At 38.7% G+C, this 17,587-nt stretch overlaps 1 protein-coding gene across 1 annotated transcript in view; it reads right to left on the bottom strand.

Annotated features, from left to right (window-relative positions):
- Positions 1–17,587, bottom strand: part of LOC101397906 (protein mono-ADP-ribosyltransferase PARP14-like) — a 45,362-nt gene that overhangs the window by 4,111 nt on the left and 23,664 nt on the right. The window contains exons 13-15 of the mRNA XM_087439702.1: positions 13,929–14,135; positions 11,338–11,934; positions 9,913–10,046 (exon numbers count right to left, since the gene is read on the bottom strand). Of these exons, the coding sequence (XP_087295828.1) occupies positions 9,913–10,046; positions 11,338–11,934; positions 13,929–14,135 (938 nt within the window). The remainder of the gene's footprint in view (positions 1–9,912; positions 10,047–11,337; positions 11,935–13,928; positions 14,136–17,587) is intronic.

Below are 17,587 nucleotides of genomic sequence, written 5' to 3'. Positions count from 1 at the left end.
GTGAATTGCTTTATTGTGATATTTGCTTCATTGCAGTGGTCTGGAACCAAACCTGCCACGTCTCCGAGGTATGCCTGTATGTGCTGTGGAAGCCAGCTCTCACCCTTTTAAAATTTAATCACTAGGGGCTGGCCCCATGGCGTGGCGGTTAAGTGCACACGCTCTGCTGCTGGTGGCCCTGCTTCAGATCCTGGGCGTGCACTGATGCACCGCTTGTCAGGCCATGCTGTGATGGCATCCCATATAAAGCGGCGGAAGATAGGCACAGATGTTAGCCCAGGGCCAGTCTTCCTCAGCAAAAAGAGGAGGATTGGCATGGATGTTAGCTCAGGGCTGATCTTCTCACACACACACACAAAAAAAATTTAATAACTACACAAAGAATCATTTCAATTAATTTTGAACACTAGTCTGATTCTATATTCCTACTGGGATAAATTCTAAGGTTAAAAAACCCACTGCAAATAACTCTTAAACTTTACTTAGTAGGTTTCTTTTCGCAGCAGATTTCTGGCTATGGTAGACTACTTGTATCGGACCAATCATCTTGCCAGCAACTACTAGAAGAGCTGGGGTGAGGGTGGAAGTCTATTTGAAGGCAACAAGGGTTTGATGGGCCAAGTTCCCAGAGAGAAGGGATGTACAAAAAGAAGCAAAGTCAGAGACAGTACAATAACTTCTTCAAAGTGATTAAAGAAAATAACTGCCAATCCAGAATTCTATAACCAGAAAAAATATCCCTCAAAGAATGAAGGTGAAAAACGACATTTTTCAGACAAACAAAAACTGAGAGAATTCATCACTACCAGATCTAACTAGAAGAAATAATGATTCCAGATGGAGGCATGCAAATACAAGAAGGATTGAAGAGCAGTGGAACAGAAGGGTAAATATAAATAAATACTGAGTGTATAAAAAATGAAAATGTTTTATAGGGTTTATAATATACATAGAATTAAAATACATGTTAAAAGTAGTACAAAAAGGGGTGGACCCGGTGGCGTAGCAGTTAAGTGTGCGTGCTCCACTTTGGTGGCCCAGGGTTCACAGGTTCTGATCCCAGGTGCACACCAACCCACTGCTTGTCAAGCCATACTGTGACGGCATCCCATATAAAGTAGAGGAAGATGGGCACAGATGTTAGCCGAGGGCCAATCTTCCTCAGCAAAAGACGGATGTTAGCTCAGGGCTGATCTTCCTCACAAAGAAAACTGTAGTACAAAAGGCCTGAGCAAGATAAATGGGGTTGAAGTGCCCAAAGTTCATTGTATTGTCTGGGAAGTGATAAATATACTAATTTGCATTAGAGTTTAATAAGTCAAGGGTGCACGCTGTAATCTCCAGGTAACCAAGGAAAAAAATGTAATAGAATGTATCATCAACAATCTACTAGGAGATGAAAATGGAATAATAAAAATACTTAATCCAAAAGAAGGTAGGAAAAGAGAAACAAAGGAACAAAGAATAGATATGATAAATAGAAAACAAAGCTTAATATGCTATATTTAAACCCAAACATATGGTAACTACAGTAAATACATTAAAAAGACTAAGTACTCTGATTAAAAGATAAAGATTTTCAGATGGGATGAAGAGAAAACTCAAGTATATGCCGCTACCAAGAGAAATCTTAAATATACAGCTATAGGGAGGTTAAAAGAAAAAGGGTAGAAAAAGATATAGTATGCTAACAATAACCAAAATAAAGTTAGCAAAACTATTTTAATATTGATAATAATAATTTTGGTACCAAAATTTTGAAATAATTTTACATACACTGTAGGATAAAATAAATAAGTAAATATGTAATATTAATAGGAACCCAAATTTCCATTGTACAGGAAAAGAGACATAAATATAAAATATAAGAAATTAAGAAAAAATCTACAATATTAAATTTTCATTGAAAACATCAATATGAACTCATGGTTTTGTTAGCTCTAACCATGAAAGATCCTGGAAGCAATAGCACCTCAGGAGCAGTCAGCACACCCAGAACACAGATCTGGGATTCTCACTACCATTTCCAACTAAAAGGAATCAGGGCTCCTTAGAGAAATGTCTGATTCCAGGGCTCAGACAGGGAAAGTACAAGGTGAGCTGAAGAGATCTTGTGCCAGAAAGTGGAGAAATGTTCAAAGATTAATGGGATCATCAAAAGGACGTGAAAGACAACCTGAAAGAGCCCCTACTAGCCAAATGTAGGATAATTTGTGCATCTAAAAGAATCATCACTGTAAATAAATATAAAGTACTGAAATTTTTTAAAAACAGAGGGAAGAAATTTTGTTCTTTACAAAAATGCCAGATAATAAATGTAGAAGGAATGACAGAATTAGAAAATCACCACGTTGCCACCTCCAGTATAATAATGGATTCAAGAAAGGGTCATCAATGAACGTTAAAGTCACTCAGTAAAAGGTTGTTGGGGAAAAGGGTACTATATAGTGTCAAAATATCATCTCACAGATTACCTACTGATTCCAGTGGAGAGATATGGTGGTCACCACCCTAACTAGTGACTAAACTTAGCAACATTAATAGTGTGACAATCTCATCATATGAGGCTTCTGATGTGATGAATTGCCTATGAAATATTCTAGAAAAAAATTTTATCTGAATTTACCCAAGTCTTTCAACCTAACTCCCAGTTTACCAGAAATAAAGAGGATAGAGGAATAAATTAAATGACATCATGAGGAATCAGACAAATCTAGAATGTATAAGAAAATTGGTTTGGGTTCCTCAACAACAAAAAAATGTCTCAAGCATGTGAGACATTCTATAACACAGCTGGCTTAAACGATTTGAAAATTTCAATATCGGTCGAGTGATTCAGAATCACAGCAGAGTGAGCTCTTCCCTTAGACTCTTCCCCGTAAGATATGACAAAATGGACATTCATAAACCAACAGAGAACATTCACACAACACAATAGACATCTGGGAGACCCACGCAGCCATACGTCTGAAGGTGGAGGTGCTGTACCCTCCAGGATGCAGTGGAAGGAGGTAAGGGGATATCCTCTCCCTCCCCCACTGCAGTGACCTAGGGTGCTCCTAGGACGGAGCACGGTCCTGAGAGGAGAGGGGGGACGGAGAAGTCCTCTGTGGGAATGCCTTCTCTCTGAGTTCCATCACAACCCAGGGGAAAGCTCCACACCAAGGAGGTGTATTCACGGGGTGTATTCATGAAACCAAGCAGCCCAAGAAGGCAGATAGCAAGGGCAAAATGGCAGCGACCCTGGGATCACATGCAAAAGAAAGCACCCCTCCCTTGCTTGGCTCACTGGCTCCACCAGTCGGGCAGAGCAAAGCACACCTGCCAAAGCACCAGGACACACAGTGTGTAAAGCAGTGGCAGTGAGTGGGCAAACGGAGATGGACTCAGTCAGCATTCAGAACGACAGTTCAATGAAATCAGGAATAAAATTAATGAACAGAGGGAATTCTTCACAAAAGATATTGAAACTATAAAGAAAAACCAATCAGAAATGTTGGAGATTAAAAACACAATGAATGAGATAAAGAAAAATCTGGAGTACTTGAATGACAGAGCTGATATTATGGAGGACAGAAGTAGCAATTTAGAGGACAGAAATATAGAAAGGACTCAGACGGAGGAGGAGAGAAAACTAAGACTAAAAAGAAATGAAGAAATTCTCCGAGAAATATCCTACTCAATTGGGAAATGGAACATAAGGATTATAGGTATTCCAGAGGGAGAAGAGAGGGAAAAAAGGAGCAGAGAGCTTGTTCAAAGAAATAACAGCTGAGAACTTCCCAAAGCTAGGGAAGCAACTGGAATTACAAGTGAAAGAAGTTAATAGAACTCCTAAGTATATCAATGTAAAAAGACGTCGTCCAAGGCTTATATTAATAAATCTGGCAAAAGTCATTACAAAGAAAAAACATTAAGGGCAGCAAGGCAGAAGAAAATAACCTACAAAGGAACCCCTATCATGCTTTCAGCAGATTTCACAGCAGAAATCTTACAGGCTAGGAGAGAGTGGAATGATATATTCAAAATTCTGAGAGACAAAGAATTTCAGCCAAGAATACTCTATCCAGCAAAAATGTCCTTCATATATGATGGAGAAATAAAAACTTTCCAAGATAACCAAAAGTGAGGGAGTTCATCATCACAAGACCCCCCCTACAAGAAATGATCAAGAAGGCCCTCATACCTGCAAAAAAACAAAAAAGAAAGGGTTTACAAAGCCTTGAATAAGGAGATAAATAGCAGACAAAATCAGAAAATTGCAGCTATCAGAACAGGTTAGCAAACACTTAATTATTATTTAATTACCCTTAAAGATAAAGGGAAGGAAAACATCAAAAATAAATATAATCACTGCATTTTAGCCACAAATTCACAACACAAAACAGAATAAGTTGTGACAACAATAAATTAGGGAAGAGGAAAGGGATGGAACCTGCTTAGACTAAGGAAATAAGAGGCTATGAGAAAATGGACTATCTCATCTACAAGATCTTTTATATGAACCTCACAGTAACAACTAAACAAAAAATCAGAACAGAGACACAAATGATAAAGAGAAAACCATCATAGAGAACCAGCAACTGAATTGGCAGTCTGAAATACATGGGACAAGAAACAAGGGAAATACAGAACAACCAGAAAACAAGTGACAAAATGGCAGCATTAAGCCCTCATATATCAATAATCACTCTAAATGTAAATGGATTGAATTCCCCAATAAAAAGACATAGAGTGGCTGGATGGATTAAAATACAAGACCCAACAATATGCTGCCTACAGGAAACACATCTCAGCTCTAAAGACAAACACAGGCTTAGAGTGAAAGGATGGAAGACGATATTCCAAGCAAATAGCAAACAAAAGAAAGCAAGTGTTGCCATACTTATATCACACAAAGTAGACTTCAAGATAAAAAAAGGCAATGAGAGCCAAAGAGGGGCAGTATATACTGATAAAAGGGACACTCTACCAAGTGGACATAACACTTACAAATATATATGCACCTAACACAGGAGCACCCAAGTACATAAAGCAACTATTAACAGACCTAAAAGGAGAAATTAACAGCAACAATAACAGTAGGGGACCTCAAGAACCCACTTACATCCATGGATAGATCATCCAGACAGAAAGTCAATAAGGAAATAGTGGAATTAAATGAAAAACTAGACCAGATGGACTTAGTAGATATATATGTATAGAACACTCCATCCAAAAACAGCAGAATACACATTCTTCTCAAGTGCACATGGAACATTCTGAAACATAGACCATATGTTGGGAAACAAGGCAAGCCACAATAAATTTAAGAAGATTGAAATCATATCAAGCATCTCTTCCAACCATAATGCTATGAAACTAGAAATCAACCACAAGAAAAAAGCTGGGAAACTGACAAATATGTGGAGACTAAACAACATGCTACTGAACAACCAGTGGATCATTGAAGAAATTAAAGGAGAAATCAAAAAATATCTGGAGACAAATGAAAATGAAAATACATCATATCAACTCATCTGGGATGCAGCAAAAGTGGCCCTAAGAGAGAAATTCATAGCAATACAGGCCCACCTTAACAAACAAGAAAAATCTCAAATAAGCAATCTTAAACTACACCTAACAGAACTAGAAAAATAAGAACTAACAAAGCCCAAAGTCAGCAGAAGGAAGGAAACAATAAAAATTACAAGAGAAATAAAAGAAATTGAAACCAAAAAAAAAAAAACAATAGAACGGATCAATGAAACTAAGAGCTGGTTCTTTGAGGAGATAAATAAAAAAGACAAGGCCTTAGCCAGACTCACTAAGAAAAAAAAGACAGAAGGCTCAAAGAAATAAAATTACAAATGAAAGAGGAGAAATTACAATGGATACCACAGAAACACATGGGATTATAAGAGAATACTATGAAAAACTATATGCCAGCAAATTGGACAATCTAGAAGGAACGGATAGATTCTTAGACTCATACAACCTCCCAAAACTGAATCAAGAAGAAATAGAGAATCTGAATGGACCAATCACAAGTAAAGAAATTGAAACAGTAATCAAAAACCTCCCAAAAAATAAAAGTCCAGGACCAGATGGCTTCTCTGGAGAATTCTACCAAACACTCAAGGAAGATTTAATACCTATCTTTCTCAAACTATTCCAAAAAATTGAGGAAGATGGAACACTTTGTAACACATTTTTTGAGGCCAACATCACCCTGATCCCAAAGCCAGATAAGGACAACACAAAGAAGGAATATTACTGGCCAATATGGCTGATGAACATAGATGCAAAAATCCTCAACAAAATATTGGCAAACCAAATACAGCAACATATTAAAAGGATCATACAGCATGATCAAGTGGCATTTATACCAAGGATGCAGGGATGGTTCGACATCTGCAAATCAATCAATGTGATACACCACCTTAACAAAATGAGGAATAAAAACCACATGATCATCTCAATAGATGCAGAGGAAGCATTTGACAAGATCCAACATGCATTTATGATAAAAACTTTCAATAAAATGGGTATAGAAGAAAAGTACCTCAACATAATAAAGGCCGTATATGACAAATCCACAGACAACATCATACTCAATGGGGAAAAACTGAAAACCATCCCTCTGAGAACAGAAACAAGACAAGGGTGCCCACTCTTGCCACTCTTATTTAACATAGTACTGGAGGTTTTGGTCAGAGAAATTAGGCAAGAAAAAGAAATAAAAGGTATCCAAATCAGGAAGGAAGAAGTGAAACTCGCACTCTTTGCAGATGACATGATTTCATATATAGAAAACTCTAAAGAATCCATTGGAAAACTATCAGAAATAATCAACAAGTACAGCAAAGTTGCAGTGTACAAAATCAACTTACAAAAATCAGTTGCATTTCTATACTCTAATAACGAGCTAATAGAAAGAGAACTCAAGAATACAATCCCACTGACAATTGCAACAAAAAGAATAAAATATATAGGAATAAATTTAACCAAGGAGGTGAAAGACCTATACACTGAAAACTGTAAGACATTACTGAAAGAAATCGATGATGACATAAACAAATGGAAAGATATCCCATGTACACAGACTGGAAGAATAAACAAAGTCAAGATGTCCATACTACCTAAAGGAATCTACAGATTCAATGCAATCCCAGTCAGAATCTCAATGACATTCTTCAGGGAAACAGAACAAAGAATCCTAAAATTCAATGGGGCAACAAAAGACCCCGAATAGCTAAAGCAATCTTGAGAAAAAAGAACAAAGCTAGAGGCATCACAGTCCCTGACTTCAAAATATACTACAAAGCTATAGTAATCAAAACATCGTGGTACTGGTACAAAAAGACACACAGATCAATGGAACAGAATTGAAAGCCCACAAATAAAATCACACATCTACAGACAGCTAATCTTTGACAAAGGAGCTAAGAACATACAATGGAGAAAGGAAAGTCTCTTCAATAAATGATGTTGGGAAAACTGGACAGCCACATGCAAAAGAATGAAATTAGACCATTATCTTTTGCCATACACAAAAATTAACTCAAAATCGATTAAAGACTTGAAGGTAAGATGTGAAACCATAAAACTCCTAGAAGAAAATATAGGCAGTACACTCTTTGACATCAGTCTTAGAAGGCTCTTTTTGAATACCATGTCTACTCGAACAGAGGAAACAAAAGAAAAAACAAACAAATGAGACTTTATCAGACTAAAGAGCTTCTGCAAAGGCAAAGGAAACCAGGAACAAAATGAAAAGACAACCCACCAACTGGGAGAAAATATTTGCAAATCATATATCCAACAAAGGGTTAATTGCCAAAATATATAAAGAACCCACACAATTCAACTACAAAAAGACAAACGACCCGATCAAAAAAAGGGTAGAGGATATGAAAAGACATTTTTCCAAAGAAGATATACAGATGGCCAATAGACATACGAGAAGATGTTCATCATCACTAATCATCAGGGAATTGCAAATCAAAACTACATAGCGATATCACCTTACACCTGTTAGAATGGCTATAATCAGCAAGACAAAAAATAACAAATGTTGGAAAGGATGTGGAGAAAAGGGAACCCTCCTACATTGCTGGTGGAATGCAAACTGGTACAGCCACTATGGAAAACAGTATGGAGATTTCTCAAAAAATTAAAAATAGAAATACCATACCACCTAGCGATTCCACTACTGGGTATTTATCCAAAGAACTTGAAACCAACAATTCAAAGAGACTTATGCACCCCTATGTTCATTGCAGCATTATTCACTATGGCCAAGACGTGGATGCAACCCAAGTGCCCATCGACTGATAAATGGAGAAAGAAGATGTGGTGTATATATACAATGGAATGCTACTCAGCCATAAAAAAGGACACAATCGGCCCATTTCCAACAGTGTGAATGGACCTTGAGGGTACTATGTTAAGCCAAATAAGCCAGACAGAGAAAGACAAACACCACATGATTTCACACATATGTGGAAGATAAACACATGGACAAAGAGAACAGACTAGTGTTTACCAGAGGGGAAGGGAGTGGAGAATGGGCATAAGAGGTAAACGGGCACATATATATGGTAATGGACAAATAATAATGTACAACTGAAATTACACAATGTTATAAACTATTATGACCTCAATAAAAAATTCAATATCATGAAAAATAATTTTTTGAAACGCAGGAGTCCCATTCTAGATCAGACGAAATGAAGGAGACATGACCAAATGAACTGTAACAACCCAGACTGAGAGGGGAGAGTTATAAGAAAGCTGTTTTGAGCAGCTGGAGAAATTTGAATATGGACTCTATACTGGATATTATTGAAGGTATGGTATGTATCTTTGTAGAACACTTCAAATCTCTTTTGAATTATTATGTGCTTAACTACATGAATAAACAGGATGGTGGCAGTGCAAATAGAGCATAAGAGAAAATTTGCAAAGAAAGAAAATGCAGGCTTTATTGGCAGGCTCGTTATTATAGATGAAGGGAACATATTCAAAGATCTCTGGCTTTACTCAGAAAGCAGTGGAACCAAGGACAGAAATGGGGAAGGAAGGGGAAAGATAATTACTGAGAGATGATGAGTTAGGTTTTAGGGAAACTGATTTAGCAGCAAGATATTCAGGGAGATTTTTTAGGCCACTGGGAATACGTTATAGGAAGAGTCAAAGACCCAGCTTGGTGATGTTGATTTGGCAGCCATCAACATTGAAACAATAGCTGAAGCCAAGAAGGGTAAAACCATTCCCTGGTGAAGTGCCGAGACAGAAGACCAACGTATAAGTCCTGTGGGTAAAGCTAAGATTAGGGGTTTGGAAGAGAAACAGATACCAGTGATATTGAAAGGAAAATAGTTAAAGAAGGAGAAGAAAGCATCAAAATAATATTGTCATAGAAGTCAAGGGAGAACATAATTTCAAAGAGCAATATTAGTGTTTGAAAGAGGAAGATGCCAAAATAAGTGCGATGAACAAGGAAAGGACCACTGGATTCATCAAGGAGGCCAGCACTGTTGACCTGTGTGTGGTGGGGCAGAAGCACAGAATCTCATCTGAGGAGCCTCCGCGTGTCTCTCCGTGGTGGTGTGCTAGTTATCAAATCCAACTGTGAAGCCATGTCTTTGAATTTTCATCAGCTTGCTTCACAAAGTAAATATTTGTCTTCAGTATTCTAATATCACATTGCAATCTAATATATTGTAATCACTGACACAAGAATCTCAATCTCAATGTCTCAGTAATTATGGTGACAGAGTGGAATCTAGAATCTAAAATCTAATTACCATAAAATATTCTCATTCTGGGTAAAAAATGTGATAGGAAGTAAATGAAAATGTATTTATTCAGGATCGTGATACCCCTTATTTCCACCATTAAGAAACTCCATGTCAGCAGAAGGCTTACCTTCTCTATGGTGAAGTTGGAGCAGGTCTGATTAAACTTGCTTGCCACAGTGTTGTATTCTGGATCACCAGGCTGCAGCTCAACCACACAGACCTTCTGCTGCTCCATAGCACTCCAGTGCGCAGGGATGTCACCTGCAAAGGACACACTTGAGGACTCCCTCACACCTGGGGAGGTTCATCTACACAGTCTACATGCCTCCTGTGCTTTGAAAAGCTGGCTATCATTTGTGTTCCTGTTTTACAATCTCCTAATTCAATGTATTCAAGAAGTTCCTCATCTTTCTAGGAGAATGCTTTTCAAAGCATGGACCAGAGACAACCTACATCAGAACCAACCATAATGCTTATTAAAAACAACAACAACACAGATCTATCAAATCAAAATCTCTGAGGGGCGGAACCTGTGTACCTGCTTCTTAACAAGTTTTGATCACGCTCAGATTTGTGAACTGTTGGTATTGTATAACTCAGCTGCATATTCTGTTCAGTCTCTAATCTCTTATAATTTAGTAATTTAACAATAAATTATTTTCCCACAATGTTTTAAATAAATAGTCACTATTGTCTTGCTTACAAATGCATGGATTTTTGCCAGAACTCCCCACCACCACAAAGCCCTCCACATCTGTTCTTTCATTGTTCTTCCCAGTGTCCGTATGAGTTGGGTGGGTGGCAGGTTTTGCCATGTGGCAGGTTGTGGGAGCAGCTCTTTCTCCCCTTCTGCTAAATAGATTTGTCATTTCCCCAGGGTTGCTCAGAATCTGAGAAATTCATTCATACCAATCTCACAAGAGATGAAAATAATGTACTGGAAGCCAATTTACTTGTCTTCAGTGGGGAACCTATGTGGTTTGAAGGCAGGAATGGCTGTCTACACAAGACAAGAATTCCTTTCTTGCGGAGAACTGAAGGCTGCTTCCTTTTGCATGTGTCAAGGAACGTTATGTTCAGGGCAGAGGAGGAAGTGACTTCTGGGAGAAGATCCTACAGGCTCCTGATCCTATCTGGGTTATCAGTCACAGACACAGAGAGTGCCCACTTTCTGATCAGGCTGTCATCTCCCTCTTGTTCTAGAAAACCTTGGGCCACTTTTCTTTAAAGCCCATGGCTTTCTCTCTCCTGACGGAAGCAGCCAATGCCTCCTCAATAGAACTGGCTCTGGGAAGCCTGTAAACCACAGAGATGGGAACAAATGCAAGGTTTGGCTATTGCCATGATTAAGATGGTCATCCTCATGCTGTCTGGTGCACCCCTCCTGTATTTTCCTGGACATAATGTAAGCCCCTTAAGCTCAGAGACCACATTTTCTATTTTATTCCATAACAGTTACTTGAATTTTGTCTACTTGAATACAACTTTGATGTATGTACAAAATACAAAGTAGGTGTAAAATAATGGATACAAGCATAAAAGTTTGACTCACCTTCAGATTTCATATGGCGCTGAACAGTTAATTGGTTTCCCTTTGCATCTGTAGCAGTATACGTGTTCAAGTCCACTGTGTAGTTCTGATGATTAATTTCGACACTAATTGTCCTTCTGTTTGCTCTTCTTGCTTCCTCTAATCGCAGATTGGTTATTTTGTCAAAATGATGAAGAGTGTTATTGTCATCATATCGCCATTCTATAAATTCACTGATATAATCTGCCCGGGATTCCTGATCTTTGTCCAACCTGACCCTCTTGATCATTTCCTCAATTGCGTCTCTAGCCTGTATCACATCTCTACTAATTCCCAAAACCTCAATCAAAGGTCTTTTATGGTCCAAGGAAATGGTAATATCTAATTTCTTCTGCAGCTCATTCAATTCCCCATATTCCTTTTCATGAAAGTCTTTGATACATTCCTCTTCACTGGTGTAACGAAACTGTTCTTTTTCAATCAGACCCTGTATCCAAGAGAAGGCGTCTTCCACACGTTTTACATTTTCACCGCACATCTGAAAAACTGCTGATTCTGTTTTCTTTTCCAAAACCAAAGGTTTGTGTTTTGTGGGAGATTGCTTTAAGCCCAAACATGCTAAAAAAGAAAAGAGAGGAAGATTAGCTATTTCTTTCTTTCTTTTTTTTTCTCTATCACCATATTGTACATTATATCCCCTGGGCTTATTTTCCTTATAACTGGAAGTTTCTACCTTTTGAGCACCTTTACCCATTGTGCCCATCTCCCATCACTCTGGCAACCACTAATCTGTTCTCTGTATCTATGAGTCAGTTTTTGTTCTTTTTTTCAGATTCCACATATAAGTGATATCATACAGTATTTGTCTTTCTCTGTCTGACTTATTTTACTCAGCATAATGCCCTCAAGGTCCATCTATGTTGCTGCAAATGGCAAGATTTCATTCTTTTTCATGGCTGAATAATATTCCATTATATATGGAATATTATGTATATATGCGTCCATATATATATATTCCATATATATATGTATTCCAAATATATATATATTCCATATCTATCTATCTATCTGCCACATTTTCTTTAACCATTCATTTGTTGATGGACACTTAGGTTGTTTCTATGTCTTGGCTATTGCAAATAATGCTGTAGTGAACACAGAGAGATATCTTTTTGAGATAGTGATTTCATTTCCTTCAGATAAATAACCAGAAGCGGAATTGCTGGATCATATGGTAGTTCTAGTTTTAATTTTGGGGGAAACGTCCATACTGTTTTCCATAGTGGCTGCACCAATTTACATTCCCACCAACAGTGCACAAGGATTCCCTTTTTTGCACATCCTCACCAACACTTGTTATCTCTTCTCTTTTTGATAATAGCCACTCTATCAGGTGAAGTGATATCGATCTTATTATAGTTTTGATTTGCAGTTCCCTGATGACTAGTGATGCAGAGCATCTTTTCATATACTTTTTTTTTGGCCATTTGTATGTCTTCTTTGGAAAAATGTCTATTCAGATCCTCTGCCCACATTTTAATCAGATTGTTTTAATGCTATTGAGTTGTATGAGTTCTTCATATATTTTAGATATTAACCCCTTATCAGATACATGACTTGCAAATATTTTCTTCCACTGCATAGGTTGCCTTTTCATTTTGTTGATGGTTTCCTTCACTGTACAGAAGCATTGTAGTTTGATGTGGTCTTATTTGTTTATTTTTGCTTTTGTTGCCTTTGCTTTTGGAGTCAAATCCAAAAAATCATTGCCAAGACCGATGTTGAGGAGCTTACCTCCTATTTTCTCCTAGGAGTTTTATGGTTTCAGGGTCTTACATTCAAATCATCAATCCATTTTGAGTGGATTTTTGTGTATGATATAAGGTAGTGGTCCAGTTTCATTCTTTTGCATGTGGCTGTCCAGTTTTCCCAAGACTATTTCTTTTAGTGTATATGCTGTCAAAGCGAGCACCCAACACTATTAAAGAGACTGTCCTTTCCGCATTGTATATTCTTGGCTCCTTTGTTGTAAATTCATTAACCTTATATGCAGGGGTTTATTTCTGGGCTCTCTATTCTGTTCCATTGTTCTATGTGTCTGTTTTTATGCCACTATCATACTGTTTCGATTAATATAGTTTTGTAATACAGTTTGAAATCAGGAAGCTGATGCCTCCAGCTTTGTTCTTCTTTTTCAAGAATTGCTTTGGCTATTCAGGGTCTTTTGAGGTTCCATACAAATTTTAGGATTGTTTGTTCTATTCCTGTGAAAAATGCCATTGGAATTTTGGTAAAGATTGCATTGAATCTGTAGATTGCTTTAGGTAATATGGACATTTTAACAATATTAATTCTTTCAATCCATGAGCACAGAATATCTTTCCATTTATTTGTGTCTTCTTCAATTTCTTTCATTGATGTCTTATAGTTTTCATTGTACAGGTCTTTCACCTCGTTGGTTATATTTATTCCTAAGTATTTTATTCTTTTTGATGTAATAGTAAATGGGATTTTTTTCTTAATTTCTCTTTCTCATAGTTCATTAAAGATTAGCCATTTCTCATGTGACATCAATATTAGGAACATGCATTTCATAAAAATGAACAACTCACATGCATGTTTAGATATCACAGACTGTTGGAGAGAAGCCTGAGATCCTTCTCTTTTTTTCATGTTGGCATAAAACACATCCAGCACTTGAGGCAGAAAGATAACAACTTTAACTTTTTTCACAGACTGGACTGATCCTTTCTGGATAAATTCTTCAATGGCATCAATTATGGCTCCAGCAACCTTATCCGGATCTTGTTTGGCATTTCCTGGAAAGGCAAATAATAAAAATTACTGGAAAAAAAACTCAACTGGAAAAGGCTGAGGAATAAATTAGGTATTCCAATTCTCACAGAATAAATGCCCACTTCCCACCTCTCACCACCATGGTGTTTTCCAACACTGCATCAGCAAACACTTTTGAAGTCCTAGATGCAATGGCGCGTTTTTGTTCCAGGATGTCAGGAAGCCAACAGCCCCACAATGAACAAAGGACCCAGAAACCTAGCTTTCGGTGTCTGATGTTCATACCTGCTCTATCATCTGACCCCAGCTTACTGTGTTCCTTGGTGTCTGATGTTCATATCGGCTCTATCATCTGACCCCAGCTTACTGTGTTCCTCTGCTACAGTTAACCTTTCTTAGCTCACTAGTGTCTTCAAAAGATCCATGAAAAGGAAAAAAAAAAGCTGATATATGTTGAAACATCATGCTCTTTAAAGAGAACAGCAATATTTTTTTCTCAGTCATCACTTGACTTTATGCATGTGTCCTTATTCTCTTTGGGGAACTGATTTAAACTCAGCCAATTTTGCAAGACACCTGGAGCTATAAGCTATTTGTTATAATCTCTAATTCTTTGCACACAAGTTGCCCATGAGCCTCAAGGAAGCCTTTCCTCCCACACTCAGTGAGATTTTAGTTGACTTGCAGAGTTCAAGGTTGTCACCTGAGCAGGTCTTTTCCTATTTTCTGCATGCTCCATATATTGTTTCTTAAGCCTACTGCCTAGGTCAGAGCATGAGAAGTCCCATGAAAAGTCATGGAAGCAGTCCCATATGAATGGGAGCTGACAAAGTCACTTGGGGGGTGGGGAGCAATGTAAAAGTCCCCTGGCCAGCCTGGTGGGATAGATGAAGGACCCACCATTACTGCAGAAATGAGAATAGCCCTCTTTGACTTGGCTATGTAGAACATTGTGGGAATGTAGACAATCCCACATAAAACTAACCAAGAGGGTTTGTTTGATTAGATGAGCAGGGGAACAGGGGAATTCTCCTTTGCAAAGCTGTGGTTATCTCAGCACATTTGGAAGGATTTAAACAGGAGTGTTCAGATACATTCATTCACTCTCAGTAAACAACTACTGTGTCCCATCATAGGCTAGATGCTCATCTAGGCACTTAGGACACAGAGGATGTGATATGTGGGCATGACCAAGTGTTCAACAGGTAAAGTGTGGGAAACTGAACTGTGTAACAGGGGTGTGAGATGTTCAACCCGGTGTGTTCAGGGAATAGATCTGTTTTTGAGAAAGATAAATCTGGCAGGGGAGTGAAGTGGAGAAGCCATTGGAGCAGGGAGCCCAGGTCTAGATAGGACGCTATAATAAGTGCTTAGGCAAAAGACAAGAGCTGAACAAAGAGAGGAGGCCAGAATGAAAAGTCAGGTATAGGGACTGCGGAGATATTTAGGAAGTAAAGTCAGCAGGACCTAGTGACCACCTGGGTTTATCCTTGACCCTTTGTCCCCCCTCTTCTGCACCCCTCACCCCTTCATGTGTATATCATGGGTCACGCTGTATTGCAGTTGCTTACAAGTCTGTCTCTCACAGGAGGCTGGGTGCTCCTTGGGGACTGGACCCTTTCCTTAGTCATCTTTCTATCCCCAGTGCCTACGCACTGTGCCTGGCACATGGCAGGCACTCACTAAATATTTAATCAAACTAAATAATAAGCTAAAGAACATGGGAGTGATAAAGAGGGTAGAGTCAAGGATTCTAGATAGAAAGTGTTGCTTTTAACATGATCGGTGATATATCAGGAAGGGCTGGTTTGGGGGAGAAGACAATAAATTGGAGCTTGGAGTCTGCATAGAGCTTGAGGTGCTTGCAGGCTTCGCTGATCTCCTTCTCTCCTCTTAGGCAGGCATGTGTAGGGAACAGGGAGAGGGTTTCCTTTACTGCTGAAAGCTTCTTGATCACAGTCCCAATTCAACTCATAGACACCACTAAGGGAGAAAGCTCCCCCATCCATTAGTCTAAGGACCAGCTCAGGTGGTGCTGGAGATAGGAAAAGAAGACAAGCAAGGAGAATCTGCTCACCTTGCTTTATTCATACAGCCCAGCAATGCAACCAGGTCAGTGGAAGAAACAACATGTTTGCAGTAACCCATAAATACTCAAACATATGTACGTATTTATACAAAACTAAAATGGCCTCCTTTCCTTGTTTCTTCTTTGGCTCCACTGAGGGACTCCCTTGGGAAGGGCTGTGTCACTCCTGGGCTGCCTGCTTTCTTGGCCCAAATAAATTAAGGTAGAAACACAGGACCAGAGTGCAGAGGAGAAAGCAGATGGAGACAGAGACTGAGGAGTCATTAAGTGGGTGACCATAAAAATGACAGATAGACAGATAGACAAACAGGCAAACAGATTATATGTTGGGTAATCCACCAGGACTGGATGATACTAAAAGGGGAATGAAAACATAAAGGGACTATAAATTATACACTTAGAAATAGAAAAGTAAAAAGTAGACATAGCATTCCATGTGGGAACATTAAGATGAATGGTAGAGAATTACAGAAATCAAAATATGGGACAGAGGATTAGAAGAAGGCTCAGACAGTGACAAGGATGGTTAAGTTTATTGAGGCAAAACTTTTGGAGGGCCTAGAATGTCAGTGTAGGACACTCAAATTTAGATTCCTGAGCAACAGAATATCAAGCTACCAATAAGTGTTCTCTCTCTGGGACCAATCTGCTCCATTCCACCTCAAGACTGAGAGTGTTCGCCTCCCCTGACCAGCTCTCTTAAGGGAGAGCAAGCAGGAGTTCCTAATCAATGCACATGACTCAGATTTCTGGGAAAAGAGCTCGCAGAGCATCACCCTACTAATGATAAACCCAAAGCTCCATCCTGATATATGAAGAATCACACAATCATTGTACAGTTTGAGGAAAGCATGAAACTCAAAAGAGGCAAGTAGGCTGAAAAGAGGAAGGTGGAGAGTTGAGTTTCTGACCCATTAGAACCCATTAGGTTCCGGTGACTGAACGGCTTCTACCCAGAGATGTCCTAAAGCCAACCTAGACAGGCACTGTTGAAGAGGTGAGAAAAGAGGCCTGGAAATGCTCATCTGGGAGTCAGCTACAGGGAGGTGGAAGTCAACACACTGATGTTCTGCATGGAGAGGGGAGAGAGAAGGAAGTTAAAGACCAAATAATGGGGGAAAAGTGGGGATGGAAAAAAGAGAAAGGAACGGATGAAAGAGAAGAAGAGATGGGCTTTCTTTCTCTTTCCCTCCCCTCTTTTCCCTTCCCTTCCATATTAGAGAGCAAATGTCTCTCTAATATTCTAAAACTCTCTTTGGTTTTCTTTATTTTTCCCTCTTTACTTAAATCACCCACAAGCTTTGCCCATTCCCTCAGGGGCTGCCTTGGGGTGAGGAAGCTGCCCTGACTCAGACCCAGCACTAACTACATTAACAGTCAGCCCCA

This window comes from Ceratotherium simum, chromosome 15 (genome assembly GCF_057802395.1).
Source record: "Ceratotherium simum simum isolate JZ-2026a chromosome 15, ASM5780239v1, whole genome shotgun sequence".
Taxonomy (NCBI): Eukaryota; Metazoa; Chordata; class Mammalia; order Perissodactyla; family Rhinocerotidae; genus Ceratotherium; species Ceratotherium simum.
Note: the sequence above shows the minus strand (reverse complement) of the source record. Positions and strands in the feature narration are given on the sequence as shown.